Source organism: Chelonoidis abingdonii, chromosome 22 (assembly GCF_003597395.2).
Source record: "Chelonoidis abingdonii isolate Lonesome George chromosome 22, CheloAbing_2.0, whole genome shotgun sequence".
Lineage (NCBI taxonomy): Eukaryota > Metazoa > Chordata > Testudines > Testudinidae > Chelonoidis > Chelonoidis abingdonii.
The window spans coordinates 27,101,320-27,117,056 of NC_133790.1; the positions used below are offsets into that span (position 1 = coordinate 27,101,320).

Below are 15,737 nucleotides of genomic sequence, written 5' to 3' on the forward strand. Positions count from 1 at the left end.
CCTCTCGTTTGGGAGGAGTTCCGAAATCGATTTAAGGAGCCGTTTAACTCGATATTAATGACGACGTCGTGTGAACGGATACAGCGTTAAATCGGTATATCGGCCATTAAACCGATTTAAAGTCGCAGTGTAGACCTGGCCTTAGTCACAATCTCTGTGGACCTAGCAGAGATCACAAACATGCATCTTCCAAGATGGGGCTTGAACTCGGTTCTCCTGCAGGCGAAGTTAGATTATTTGGGCTCAGCCACCCAGCATTCTCCACCTCCCCTGCTGCCACTAGGGCTAGTTAAATTATTCTGCAGGAGCCAGCACAATAGAACTAAAGTACTGTGACAGTTGTACCATGGCAACTGTACCTGTCTATGTCTGTCATTCTCTAGCTGCAGCTGAGAAGCTGTCGAAAAATAATCATTATTTGGAAGGTAGAAGGAGGGTGCGGGGAAGGAGAAAAGAGAGAATTTAAGACAATACAATTCTACTTCCACAATCGCTGCAAATCTGTGCAGACCTGGGAAAGGAAATGCCCTTTTAACACTAGCTTTCAAGTAAATCTCTTTACGGAATTTAGTATCTTGCACAACATTAAACCTTGCAAAGTGGGATTAAATACAGCAAAATTAAGAAGCCAAACCTGATACTAGCATCTGTTTAAAAATGAGTTAAATGGAGGGATATTGAAATTTTAAACCCCTTCACTGTGCTGCTGAAAGGGGATTTTTTTTGCCCAGTTTTTGGAATTATGCTTATTCTGTTTAGCACGCAGCCTAACTGTGTAATTACACGATAGGCTGGAGTAGAATTTAGTGCCCGTAATACCAGTTATAAAGAAGAGCCCTAATTATGTACATCTCAGGTAAATAATACATCAGGGGGCATGGAAGGACATAATTATTGTTCTGAAAACCTGCGTAATTACTAATTTACTGGGAATTTCAGAAAGCTTTTGATAAGATCCCTTATAAGCAACCATGAAGGAAAATAAACTGAGTAAGGGGCAAAACGTTGTTCCATTTCTGAAAACAGTCCAGGCACGGGGAAACAGTGCTAGTGAATAGTGTCTTAGAGGGCTCTTGGGAGGGGAAGGATGGGTTTGTGGGGAGGGTTCTGGACTAGTACTAAGACGACCAGGGTCCTGATTCTGGCTTTTCCTCAAACTCCCTGTGTGGCATTTGGTAAATGTCAGCCTCAGTTTCCACCTCTATAAAAGAGGGTAATTGCTACCTATTTCATATGGGTGTTTGAGGGCAAATCAATAAGTACTCAAAAGAAGCACATTTGGTGGCTCCTGAGCACCATAGAAAATTCAGTTAACGTGGATAAGACCTGTGGGTGGTGTGACAAAGTTCCTCCTCTACCTTGGTGGATCCTGCGCTTATTAGCAGATTTGCTCGCCTCAGTGATCTTCCCCACAGTCTGGGTCAGCTTCTCCTGTGTCTGATCAGGAGTTGGGAGGTTTGGGGGGAACCCAGGCCCACCCTCTACTCTAGGTTCCAGCCCAGGGCCCTGTGGACAGCTGTCTATAGTGCCTCCTGTAACAGCTGCATGACAGCTACAATTCCCTGGGCTACTTCCCCATGGCCTCCTCCAAACACCTTCTTTATCCTCACTACAGGACCTTCCTCCTGGTGTCTGATAATGCTTGTACTCCTTAGTCCTCCAGCAGCACACCCTCTCACTCTCAGCTCCTCACACACACTTCCTCTCCTCTGACTCCCCCTCACCTGACTGGAGTGAGCTCATTTTTAAACCCAGTGCCCTGATTAGACTATCTTGATTGGCTGCAGGTGTTCTAATCAGCCTGTCTGCCTTAATTGGTTCTAGTAGGTTCCTGATTATGCTAGTGCTGCCCCTGCTCTGGTCACTCAGGGAACAGAAAACTACTCATCCAGTGACCAATATATTTGCCCTCTACCAGACTCCTGTACCCTACTGGTTTGGGTCTGTCACAGTGGGTATTGAGACAGTAGGATTTCTCTGTGCTAATGATTTGGAAGGTGATTATATAGTGAGGTGGTGGTGGAGAGATGCCAAGTTTAATTCACAGAGCAAAACAACAATGGAGCCCATGCCCAGATGGATTTACATCTCTCTGGGAGAACAGAGCAGCAGGATGAGAGGCGAAATATATGGATTAATATACTGAAAATGTACATTAGTTTTCTTCCCCGAAAACTTTTCTCAGATACTGATGGGTTCTGAACTTGTAGGATCATGTGAAGGGAGAGAGACTTAGGAATTGGGCAAGACTGACTTCAGTGGAGTCGTATATTAGGCAGAACCACACACAGCTTTCTACCCCGTATGTGTCACGTGTTATTGAAAAGCAGAGGGGACACTTTGTGACTTATAATCAAATAACACCGTAGCCGCCTCACCTGCAGCACTGTACCTAGTGTCAATCCTCCCCTCTCCATACAACTGTGAGAAGACCCTGAGAAGGGTGCTGGCTAGAGGCAGAGAGGCTAAAACTGGTGAGATACGGACAGTGTGCTAGGGTTGTATGTTTCAATTTTGAATTGTATTTGTTTCTCCTGCGTTGAGACCTTTAGGAGGATGATTAAGGCCTCCTTTAATTTGCGATACTGCGGATCTTGCAATATTAGACTTCCATCACAGTTTTGACAGCGGGAACCCAGCTGTGTGTGGGTGCTGACAGGAGAAGCCTATGCTGCCCTGGGTGGCCGACTGTGGGAGCACCCACTCTGAGCCCCACATACGGCGGAGCTCCTACTCTTAGCCCCAGGATCCTGCTGTCAGCCCCGGACAGCTGATAGCGGGAGACCCCACTCTCAGCCCTGGGCTCCCACTCTCTGCCCCAGGTGGCTGACAGCAGGCGCTCCCACTGTTGTCAGCTTTTCCAAATTACTGCAAATAATACAGGTCTGTTATTACTTTCCACGATTTTCCCTGGCTTGTCCACAACTCAGCTGCAATTATTTGACAATCATCCTACGATTCAAGTAAGGCCTTATGCACGTGTTAAACAGATACTGAAAGCCACCTTGGGCTTATCTCCCTTGGGATATAAATTATTCTGGTGGGATTTTGCTTGTGGTTTAGTCTACAAAAACTGATGCTTAATCCTCTAAGCAGCTATTTCCCCTCTGTTAGCAGTGGATGCACTATGCATTTCTTCTGCTGTATACCACGCTTCCTAGCTCTGCCTGGATCCTGAAGCTGAGCTCTGGGCTTATTCCATCCTTCCCGGAGCCATGACATCACGTGATCTATACAGATGCCTTTAATCTCAAGTGCGTGGGAAGGGGTAGCAGGACCCAGCAATAAAACTTCAATCAACAATGAAAACAAATAAGTCAACTGGTGGTCCTGAGTGAGAGGAGGACATTAGCAGAAGCATTAAGAAAAGAAGGGATTTGACATGACAGTCAGAAGACAAGAGGGCGAGACACACAGAGAGTTAGCGCTAGAAGAGCGAAGCCAGGATTCTTAGCCCTAGTGCTAGAATCCTGAATCACAGAGGGAGAGTGCCTGAAAGGATGTGAGCGCCATGCTGGGAGAGTGAGGAGTGGGGAAAGGTAGGTTTGGGACAGTACCTTAAAAGGAGAGAAGTGAGAATGATAAGGCAAGAATTGCTGGCTGTTCCGAGCTCGGCAAAGCGGCAGTGAGGGAGTGTGCTGGGATAGCTGTGACTGGCAAGGCTAAACAGAAAGAAATGTGCCATCCCTATGCAGTGGCTGAAAAGAGATTTTGGACGAGCTGCAGAGAGCGCCCACTCCAGGAGCTTAGCACCCTACATTCTGCTCACTTCACCAGCAGCGTTTTTTTTTTTCCTTTTTGTACCTGTTCACAACATGTCGTTTTATTTTACCACTCGAAGCAGGTCCCATTGACTAATCCCCACCTCTCCCTATAGTCATAGTAAGCTCAAAAGAGAGAGAAACAGCCACACTTCATTTGCAAGTCCTTCTGCTGTGTGTGTCGCTAATGACCACTCTAATTATGATATCGCACAGTCTCCTCCTTCAGGGGCTGCCTAATCCAGTTGCCTTTTGACATGTCATTGGATCAGGGGATGTTTGGAGATTTTTGCGATGAAAAGAGAGTGGGTCCGGGGTGGAAGAGCGACCACAGGAGAGCAGGTCTGGGTTTTGGCAGCAACACTTGGTTGTTTCCACCTACTGCCCTACTCCTTCTTCTGCTGTATCTCAGGTTCACTGGTGGGCCAGTTCTCAGAAAGGCTTTAGAATCGTTTTCCAAATGGAGGAGCGAAGCGGGGGGTGGGGCAGGGAGGCAGTGTGTAAGAAAGTGTTTGCAGCGGGGATGGGGGGGGGGTGGAGGGGAGTCAGCAGAAATTAGCATGAAAGGCTCCTCTGCCGTGCTGTGGAGAGCGAGCGGGGAGATAAAACGAGAGCGTGCTTTGTGCCTAGCTGGCAACATGATAATTGGCTTTCCTTCCTAGCGAACTTTGCAAATGATGCTCTTTAACTCGTCGGCGAGATAAACAGTTGCTGCGGCAAGTGTGCTGAAAGTGCCGTCTGGATGTAATTAAACATGTTCGCAAGAGAGTGCCCTGAGAAATCTAACCGTGGCATTCATTCTGGGCACTTCCCATGGACCATGCCACCCACCCCCTCTCCCTCTCTGGCACTTCTCCTTTTACCATGGAAAGGAAAGTCCTCCTGCTGACTCACTTCTGTGTTAGTTTGGACCACGTGTGCGCCACAGAATAACTGTTAGGTGCCCTTTGGCTGCAAAACTCCAATTGACCAGCTGATTTTGAAGCCTTTCTCTCTCTCGATCACACAGGGCTCGAGGCAGTTTGCCTTGTTTGCAAACCAAAATCACTCTCTTGTGTCTTAAAACTCATCAGACCATTTGGAGTGTGTCATTATTTTTCTTTACCCCTTGAAAATGTTTGCATTTGCATTGCACCTTTTTTTTTTTCAATCTCAATGCACTCTACTAGCACTAATTAATTAAGGAATTAAGCCTCACACTGCTCCATGAGGTTGGTAAATATTATCCCTATTTTGCAGGTGGCAGACTCCAACAACAGGGCTGTTGTGACTTTCCCAAGGTCATACAACAGATCTGCTGAGTCTAGAATAGAACCCACAAGTCCATTCTCATGTTATAACTATTGGATTATTTAACAGATCAAGCAGCTGATTAAGGGTTAGCCGAGCTCTAAGTACTGGCATCTGCTTGAGCTCAACTCATAAGGGTTAGCTCTGGGTTTTAAAGACAGCCACTCTTGATTTTCATGGGATGTTTAAATAGGGTCCAGCCAAACAGCATTCCAAGCTGCTACCATTATTTCACAGAGTAGTCTGCCTACCTGGAAAGCTTGTTGTTGCCTTGAGAGCTAAAATATTTGTTTTTTCTAATTCTACTTCTCTGTTATTCTGAATCTAGTCATATAATCTTCAGGGAAATGAGCTAAATACATTGAATGAGATTGCAAAGCACATACAGCATAAGTCAGGATCATTTAACACACTGCTGAAGTGCAGCTCCTTCTGGGGTGGAACATGGCAATTGTCCAATAGGGCACACCAACACTAACCAACGGTGTAGGTCTGGAAACGGAGAAAAGTTAAGTACCATCTCCATTTGAAACTACGGAAGGGATTAAATAGGCAGAGAATTGTTATGCAAGATGGAATTTGGCTTGGACACCAAGGCTAACAATTCTACTCCTGTTAAAAGCGCCATCGGCTATAAATGACCATAAGTAGGCGGGGCTATCTATTTTCCATGACACCCACAATATGGAACCTCCAGAACACAGTGCCTCCCAACACCGTTGCAGGGCATTCGCTTAGTGCTGACTCGGAAGAAAGAGTGCCCCATGCAAAATCAGCATCACCACATCTTGCAGAACTCCTGACTTCCTTTGCAGATCTCTCATCCACATACCAGCCATGCTTAGCATGCCGTCTCAAACTGTAATCTCGCAAGTGCAGTCATTCTAGACTTCTGTTACCTCTTCCTTCCTTAGTAAAGACGCTGCTGTATAAAGGAGGGATCTATTTGCTTTGTGTCCAGCGTTTCCCATTTCCACAAGTCGGACCCCCTGTTTCTGGACTCCTGCCACAATCCTTTCCACAGCACTAGTTTGAGAGGCCTCCAAACAAGCCTTGTGGTGTAGGGTGAGCAAAGAGCCTACCAAGTTTGAAGACAAAGGTGCTATCTAATAAAAGCATGGGATGCATACTAGTCTGGGTTCTTCTCATCCATGCTAAGAGGACACTTGCTTGTAACACTGGTTTGGGGGTGGTGAAAGATGGTGATCGGTATTTAGTGTCTTGTCCAACAAGATTACCTAGTGCAGACGAAGTCAATCGGTGAGAAGCTACTGCATTAAACTAGTGTGCAGATCCGTCCCTTGGGAGGTTATTGTGGGAGTAGCCCCTTCTTAAGATTGCTCTCGCTCTGCAAACCAATGCCTGTTCTGCTGGAAAGGACCTCCAAGAACCTTCTCCTACCTTATTTCTCAGCTGGGCCTGCTGGCAGTAAGAGCAGTAGACTTGTTTCAGCATGTCAGAAGGCTTTACTCCATTCCTGCCCTCCTTCCCGCGCGTTCATTCATTCATTTTCTGAGGTTACTGAGGAGACATTATTGATGATGATGATGATAATAGTAATAGGAAAGATATGTGGCAGATTAATTCCTGAACTCTCTTACAGGATTTAAGCTAACAAGAGAGGAGGGCTTTTTTCTTCCTCCTCCTTTCAGATTTTTCCTGTGCTGGGGATAATGACACCAAAGAGTGTTAAATTGGTTCTGAATGTCCACCTCTGGCTGTCCACATTCTTGTAATGATTTCATTAGCTTGAATTATCCACGTTATTTTCTTGTAATGGGATTAGCTGTACTGGAGTCAGCTGAAGACCTGAGGGGGAGGAACATTCTGCTGTGTATTTCATTAACTCTCTCATGCAGGGGGTGGAACTGACCCCGACTCAGCCCAGGGGCAAAACTATTTGGCAGGGTCCTTCGTTCCAAAAGGAGGAGGAAAAAGAAAAGGGGCCATTATTCCTCTGTAATCAGTAAATCGGTGTAGGAGCACAGACTGGCAGAACAGTTTGTTGGCGAATTGCTATTTGGGGATGATTTATTAAAAATAAAAAAATAAAGAAAATCATTGCCAAGCAAAAAATAAATTTTGCTCAGATGATGCAGAATTTAGGCCTGATGCTGTAGACAGCATTTTGCAGGTCAGTGAAGAGAGAAGCTACACTGCGCTTGTGCCTGCTTAGGAACTTTGCATTCATTGCCCAGAACACCCTGTGTTACAGGCAAACTGTTAAATCTTTTCTCGACTAGACTTCGCAATGTAATTGGCACTGAATTTGCTTGTAATGGGAGATGGGCTTTCTAGCTTATATATTTGGGGGGGCGTGTCTCAGGGGTAATTCATTGCAACAGTTAGATGAACCATCTTGTTCTTGAGATGCACTGTATATAGTCTCTTGTGTGACCATTTGTGTAGATCAGTGGTGAAATTATGCTCTCTCTTTCCTTTTTGGAGTCTTTCAGCAGAGTTTTCTTTGATTAGCTAGTGACTAACAGCTTATCACACTAATTCTGATTGATCTTTGCTCAGTGTCTTGGGTCTAAGAATAATGACACCATTTCAGAAATATATAATGTGAATGAGCTAAATTATGGAAGCATCTAGTACAATCATTGTTATTTATGTAGTGCCAGAGGCATGTTGGACACTTTACAAAGAGGAAGAAAAGCTCCCTGCCCTGAAGAACTTACAATCGAAATAGATATTATTCAGATGGAGAATGGGATGGACCCAGCAAAGTTGCAGAGCAGTCAGGGTTAGAACATGTCTTGCTGAGCCAGTATTTCTTGGCTGATTTTCTTGTTGGCATCACAGCAGAAGTAGGTCTTGAAGGGAATTTGAAAGAGGAAAAGGAGGGGCCTAGGGACAGTATGCAGGGGCTGCTGTGAAAGAAAGCATAAAGATATTGTGGGAGATGTGGACAGACAGGTCATCGAGGCTGAATTTGGTTCAGCAGTGATTGCAGATCACGGGGCAACACAATTATAGAAAAGAACAGGTCAATAAGTGCAGGAGGAATATAAAGGAGTTTGATGGTGAGGACAAAAAGCTTGAACTAAACAGGTTGGAGAGCAAGGACACCAGTGGAGGTGTCCAGGTATGAGATGATGGGGCCGGAGTGAAGAGTATGGACAGGGGTGGGGAGAAGAGGGAGGGGCAAAGGGTGTCAGTGAGGAGGAGGGTACAGTAATTGAGATGAGGGCCTGGAAAGGACTTCTGGGGGCATGGACAGCAAGATGGTGATAGACCTCGAGAAGTAATGGAGGCAGGATTTAGACATGGCCTGGGTTGTATAAGGCAAAAGAAGGGGGAGAGGTCAGTGATGGTCCCTAGGTTACAGACTTCAGTGACAGGGAGGATAGTGCTTATTGGCAACAGCAGCAGGCACCACAGGGGAATGTGTGTGTTGAGGAGGCACATGTGTGGCCATATTTATTTGTATTCTCCTTCATGTTCACCATTAAAGGAGCACAAGTGCTGACACCAAATATCTGGGGCCTTCCTGTGCTGAGAGGTGCCAAATAGGCTTTTTTGTTATCCACCAAACTAAACCAAGGATCTCAGTCCATTTAATGGTAACATACCATCCTCACAGTCAGCAGGCCATGGGCTCCTTCTTCCAAATCGCCTGTTCCCAGCTGATGGGAAGTCTAGCGGCTTCCATCTGCTTCTCTCTTTGTTCACCCAGTTGGTTAAGAGGAAATCCACCCAATTGCTGGAAGAGTTGACAGTGTGGTGGGAATATTATTGACATCAGGATAGTCATGCAGACAATCTGCAAACCTTGTGCTGCTGTGTATGTTTCAGGGGGAGCACTGATGTGTCCCACTAGCTGGGGTCTTGCACAGGAAATCTGCTCATCTTGCTCATTTGCCACCTGTGACTTTTTGGTTTGCCTTGGTGAATCCTCCTGCAATTTGTGGGTTGTAGAGGCGCAGATTGGGGCTTGTGCGCAAATGAGGAGAAGTATGTGACCCTCTCTTCCTAAATCCATAGAGATTATTCGCCCCAGTAGGGCCAACGTGCTGTTGTCTTTGTGTGAACGTTGATCGGTATGAAGCAAAGTCACCACTGCATCTTTTACGTAATGAGCGATGATGCAGCTATGGCCATGTGAGTCCTATTGAGCTCTGAGTCTGTGTATGAACCCTAGCACAGATGCACTAGGGAGGGAATGCTGGTATTCTGTGTGTAAGGATCCTTTTGGCTCTCACTGAATTGTAATGCCAGAACAACTGTTCTTTTTTACTTTGCTCCATTAGCAGGTGTGTAGCACAGTACAAATGAGGGAATTCAAATTCCCTTCCCAACATCTCAGTTCAGTCATTAGTTACTTCAGAGAGTCTGAGCTCTGGTCCTGCCCACAGGTGTCCCATGAAGAAAGGGTCTGTTGCCATTTCTGAATCTCACTGTTTTTTTCCTTCATCTGTACAGAAGAGGAGAGGGTGTGGGTAGCACAGTGTGTCGCTTTGTGTTAGTAGCTCCGACAGCAAGGTTCCTCGCCATCCCTCTGGTTGATGAGTCCAGTTTGCCACACACTCATCAGGGAACCGTCCCGCAGAGAGCTGCATTTCATACTTACACCTGTGGGCAAGTGGGATTTGTGTACATCAGAGTTGATTATAGGGAAGAGAGGGGGGTATGTCACTGATCTGAGCTGCCATAAAGCACACCTCCCTCTTTGTACATATGAATGCATAGCACACCCCTTCAAACAAATTAGAAATGTGAGACCGCCTCCCTTTGTTCAGAGCATAAACTATCTTCCCTGGATAAGGGATATCCCATTCAGGAGAGGGTAATTGCTTCCCCCCTCTCCCCCCCCCCAATAGCTAGATGAAGGAATAATTGGATGCGTGAGGTGTGAGTTTCTCCACCTAGGTGGCAAGGGGAACATTAAAGGCCCAGTCTCTCCACTTCATTCACAGCTGCTTGTATGGTAATTTGCTGTGTTATGGTTTCTAATTATCAGCACTGTGGGGTGGCTCTTCTCCCTAGCCCCAGCGGGGTCATCTGTGCTTCTATTGGGAGTCCCAGTGTATCCCTTTCTACTAGGGTGACCATATAGCATATGGGAAAAATCAGGACACAGGGTGGGGGGTAATAGGAGTCTATATAAGAAAAACCCCCAAATATCGGGACTGTCCCTATAAAATCGAGACATTTGGTCACCCTGTCTTCCACCCAGGCCAGGTCTCTCGCTGAAGGAGCCTGCGTGGAGTTCCCTTCTGAACCCATCGTCAACTGCTCCATGGATACCACTGTCAAGTAGCTCAAGTCTGATGGATCTGGTGTCTATCCCCTCCAACCCTCTCCGTTCCCTAGGCCCAAAGGACTCAAACGTGCTCAGCTCCCTTGATGGTGCCACTTGCTTTCCCAGAGCCCCTCCAGGTGTGTTAAATCTGGCCTGCCACCCGGGTTATGGGTATGCCCACCTCATGCTCTTACTGATTTTGTGCACTTTGGGTGAGTCTGAACATCAATGGATTTTCAGGTCATCTCGCCAAACAAACAATCCCCAGGGGTCAGTAGGAATGATTATAATAACGTGGTGATAATAACAGCAGGAGAGCTACAGGTGAAGTTCAGCATGTTTCCCCTCACTGACCTCTTCCCTGGGCTTCTTGTGGGCAAGGCACAGGACCGGGAGATAGAAGAACAGGGTTCTTTTCCCATCTCAGTCACAGCCTGCGTGTGTAACCAGGGTCAAGTCACTCAAGCTTTTTGACCCAGTTTTTCACAGGTATGTAAGTGTTCTTCTGCTCATTGTTCTAACACCTGACTTAGGAGTCTCTCTCATTGAAAATCAATGGCAATATACCAAAATACATTTAAAAAGCTGGCCCTTCGTGCCTCAGTTTGCCCTTTGTTATAACGGGGGTGATGCCCACCTATCTCACATCAGGGTTGTGGGACTTCACATCAGGGTTGTACGTAGCAGTGAGAGATTTCTTCCATTGGGAGGCATGGCATATATAAGGTCAAAGTATAATTCATATTCTTTTGTGTGCATGTCCCATGTCAAAGGCACTTCTTCATGCTCTCCACACCAGGCAGTGCCACCAAAGAAGCAACATTCCAGAGTGGATTTGATTTAAATCACTAGTCAGGAAGATTTGGTTAATCTGGTTTTCTACATAAAAGTGCATTCTTGTTGGTTGTTATAACCTAAATACATATTCTTCACAACTCAGAGATAGATGTAGGTTTCATTTTTAGAAGGTACACACTATACATTTTTAAACTGATTTATTTTGAAAACTTTTCAGATGAGTTTTCCAGCTGTATCAGAAAATGAATGATTGTTTGGTTATTTCATTTACCAAAGGTAAATTGGGAGGTGAACTATCTCCAATTCAACAGGTTAATTATTAATATTTGGAGGATTTTCTTGCCAGGCTGTATTAGGAGGAGAACATCACCAGACAGACATTTAAATTGTTTTATTTAACTAAAACAACAACATTAAGTATTCAACAGCAAAAGTAATATTTTAACAAAAAAGCATATGTCCCTCGCTTCTCACATTTATCTTCAGACTTCTTCTCCTTGTCCAGATCTATTCAGTCCCCAACAATCTTGTATTCATTGAACTTTTTGAAACTTTTCACTTTTAAAGAGAGGTAAAGGATTGACTCTGTGTACACAAATTTGCAAAGGGACAACAGAGTTGAGATCTGTTATTTCTCACCTCCATATATTTATTTATTTTAAAACATGTTTGTTAACAAGCATGTTACCTCTGCAGACACAAATCCACAGTTTGAAAACTACAAAACTAAGCATCTCTGATGGTATCTTCTAGACTGAGCACTGAGTCCAATTGAGTAGATAGAAAGATTAACCTAAATAATCTATTCAGAAGCCTGTGGAACCCCATAACATTGAGTTTCTAATCTATGAACTATTGGAACTCATTTACAAAACTTTTTCTTAAACATTACATGAATATGTTGTCTCATATTATAGAATTAGAATTTATAATCCCTATTCCATGATGAGATATCTTTGAGCTATAATGTATCTTAATTAAAACTCTTTAGAGAAGATTTTTCCTCAAAAAGTATTTTATCAGAAAAATCTGATTCTTTTGATTTTTTTTTTTTTAAATCATTGATTTTTATCCACCCTGCAACATTCCCCTGTTGGAAGCATGACCTGATGTTGTCTAGTAGTTTGGGCACTGGTCTGAGAACCAGGAGACCTGTTCTAATCTGACCATTGACCTGCTGGGGTGGCTTAGTCACGTCACTTCCTCTCTGTCTGCTTCTTTTCCCCTTCCGCTCTTTGTCTTGTCCCTTCAGACTGTAATCTCTTTGGGGCAGGGTCTATTTCTGACTAGGTGTGCATAGACCAGCAGGGCCCTAGTCTTGGTTAGCTCACCCAGGCACCACTCTAATACAAATAATAATAGAGAAGTACATAGAGCCCTAGCCACCTTGTGGGAGGCTGGTTCCCCACCGAAAACAATGTCATGTTTCCGCCGCGTTTAGACTTGAGCACTCCTGCTCTCCAAGGCTGTTGCGTCTCTTCTGTTTTATTCTGTTTGTTTATTTCCTTAACACCATCTCAAAGGGGGGGTTGGAGGGTGGGAATAGCTACGAGGAGCAGACGTGCAGATTCATTGTGAGGATTCATAATGCTACATTTACACACCGCACTGCCTGAGGAAATTGGATAGATGAATGCCTGGTCATGCTGCCAGTGCAGTGGGTTAACTCCCTGGATTTAGCTTATATCATTTCATGAGAGCATTTATGGCCTTTACTGTGTTTAGTCCCAGTCGGTCTTTGGCATTGTAGCATCTCCAACCCCTTTGTATGTGTGTAGATTTTCAAATAAAGTAACACATCTATTCAGACCCAGTCCACATTAAATATTTATTGTCTGCAATTGGTGCATGTGTGTATGATAACTGTACATTAAAAAAAAAAGAAAAGAAAAGAAAGGGGGTTGGAGTTCAGCTGCAGAGAAAGGTGGCCTCTTGTGGAATTTCTAAAATGGCAGCGTCTCTCTCTTTCTCTCCGGGGGGTGTGGGGAAGGTAAAGTATTCAAAATCAGCCTTTGGCTCTCACAGGCTCTGTTTCCCTCTGCCCCAGCCCATCAAGGGCTCTAAAGTAAGAGAATAGCTTGAAAAGAGAAGCCCATCGGACAGGATTGGGAGATAACTAGTCAGCTGCCTGATTCTTTAATGCTTTACAAGTTAGGATGCTGCTAAGAGGATACTCACGTCCGAGGAGTGGAACCTGTGGGAGACGGGGGAGCTGTTCCCAGAAAGAACATGCTAGCACTGTGGGCCTTCCTGGCTTGGCTTCTATCCCCATAGGCTCCTGTCCTTTCCTGGTTCACATCAGTGCCCTGTGTACGGCGGTTGATTTTAAATACCGCCTGAAAGGAATGGAGAGTTCTCCATAAATTGAGGTCGTGTGTTGCTGCCTAATATTAAACTGTTACCGAGGAGATGTACTTGTGCGTTCAGCACTGTGTACAGTGGTACAGCGCAAATCCTTACTTTCCTCCCAGCAGAGAAGAAACATGCCAAATACTGCAAAGACAACTTCTGCTGTGTACAAGAGTGTCCAGTTGGAAGACTCTTAGTAGCCAAGATCCGTCACTAAATGTGGCCTAGAGAAATGGTACAGCATTTGCCTGCAGTGGTCATTCTGTGGCTGTCATGCCTGCAGGGCGTACATGAAAGGGGACATCCCTGTAATCAGGGCTGGCTCCAGGGGTTTTGCCACCCCAAGCAGCCAACCCCCCCCCCCCCCCCCCACCCCCCCCCCCCCCCCCCCCCCCAAAAGCCGCGATCGCCATTGCGATCTACAGGAATTCAGCAGGAGGTCCTTCGCTCCGAGCAGGAGTGAGGGACCCTCCGCCGAATTGCCGCCGAATACCTGAACGTGCTGCCCCGCTCCTGAGTTGCTGCCCCAAGTACCTACTTGATAAGCTGGTGCCTGGAGCCGGCCCTGCCTGTAATGATACTGCCTTGGCTCATAAATGAGGTGGGTTTTTATCAAAGTATTGTTTCCCTGTCTCTTATTCACAGCACCTTTGGAGAGCTGAAGACCGTCCGCCTGCCAAAGAAAATGGCCGGGACAGGATCTCACCGTGGCTTTGGATTTGTGGATTTCCTCACCAAACAGGATGCCAAGGTGAGCTCAGCAGCATAGTCTCTCTCCCTATCCCTCCCCCTTCCAGCCCTCAAATGTCTGCTTTCTGGCCTTTCACTTAAAGAACAATGGCCTTGTCTAAGGTAGGATTCAGCCCAGATTTCAGCAATCGGTAGCTTACTTTATTGTGGCTTTCCTTGGCTGCACTTGGATTTTGCAGTGGTGCATCTTCCTGAGTGCTTGGCCTGCAATAGTTGGGCTGTTTGCTAATTCCCAATGTAGGCGAGGCCTAAACTATGGAGTTACCGTCTGAGGCCTTCACATACAGAGGAATCTGATTGGATGATCACAATGGTCCCTTTAGGGCTTGGAATCTATAAATCTAGGACTAGCGTTTCTGACTGGCCAGAGAAGCTGTCGTGTAAAAACCCACCAAATGGTATTGTGTGGCTTGAATAGCATCACAGATGGAATGGACACAGGTTTGGAAGTTAGAAAGATTCCTCATTCCAGTTTTGGTTTTGTCACTGGTTGACTCTAACTGGGCAAGTTATTCCGAACTTTGAGCCACCATTTCCCATTCATAAAATGGGGATAAAGATGCTTCCCTAGTCCCACCCTTTGTCTGTCTTGTCTATTTAATTTAAATTCTTTAGGGCAGAGATTGTCTCCCACTATGTGTATGTACGGTGGCTAGCACAGCGGAGGCCTGATCTCAGCAAATACTGTTCTTACACACATAAGAATAATCCAAAGAGTTCCTGGATCCCAATTGTATGGCAGATGGCAGCCTGGCTCCAGTCAAAGGGGTCCTGATTGGGGCTGGAGATAACATGTACAGAACCTGTCCACCTCAGCGGACACTACTGGCGGTTGTATGTGTTTATAATGTGTCTCTGTCTCGAATGAGTTGCTGCATCCCATACCCTGAGGCACAGGGGTTAGGACTTGTGGCAGGGAAAAGCAGCAAAACTCAAAGTAAAGGTTTTGGTTTTTCATGTTCTGCTGCTCCCCTTCCCGCCACCTATGCCTGTAAGCGGAACAGATGCTTCAGAGAGGCATCCTAGGCTGTTGGCTTGTCTCCATGGCCCAGGAAAGAGTAAATGCCACTCCCAGGCCTGGTCTACAGTGGGTGGGGTGGGGGGGAATTGATCTAAATTACACAAGTCGGCATACTTAGATCTACTCACCGCGGTGTCTTCACTGTGGTGAGTCGACTGCTGCCACTCCCCCCGTCAACTCCGCCTGCGCCTCTTGCGGCGGTGGAGTACTGGAAAGCGCTCGGGGGTCAAGACGCGATAAATCGACCCCCACTGGCTCGATCGCTGCCTGCCGATCCGATGGGTAGTATAGGCATACCCCCAGAGTCTGTTCAGGCCCTTTCTCCATGGCACCACTTACTGGCTGCACTGACAATCTTTAGCAAGCCCCAACATGAAAACAGTTCAATGTAAATCCAGCTCCCTGCCCCTGGCAGTTCATCTCCAGTCTTCCCCCAGAGACCTGGAAGTCCCTCTTTTCTAGGGCCTGCCACCAGAACCACTCTGCTTCCTCTCCCAGGCCCAAACACTTGCTCTTAAAT

The 15,737-nt window shown here is 45.9% G+C and overlaps 1 protein-coding gene across 4 annotated transcripts in view; it reads left to right on the forward strand.

Annotated features, from left to right (window-relative positions):
- RBM19 (RNA binding motif protein 19) overlaps positions 1 to 15,737 on the forward strand; it is a 478,789-nt gene that overhangs the window by 56,390 nt on the left and 406,662 nt on the right. For all 4 annotated transcript variants that reach the window (XM_032800000.2, XM_075060157.1, XM_032800001.2 and 1 more), the window contains exon 22: positions 14,092 to 14,197. In XM_032800000.2, coding sequence (XP_032655891.1) covers positions 14,092 to 14,197 — 106 coding nt within the window. The remainder of the gene's footprint in view (positions 1 to 14,091; positions 14,198 to 15,737) is intronic.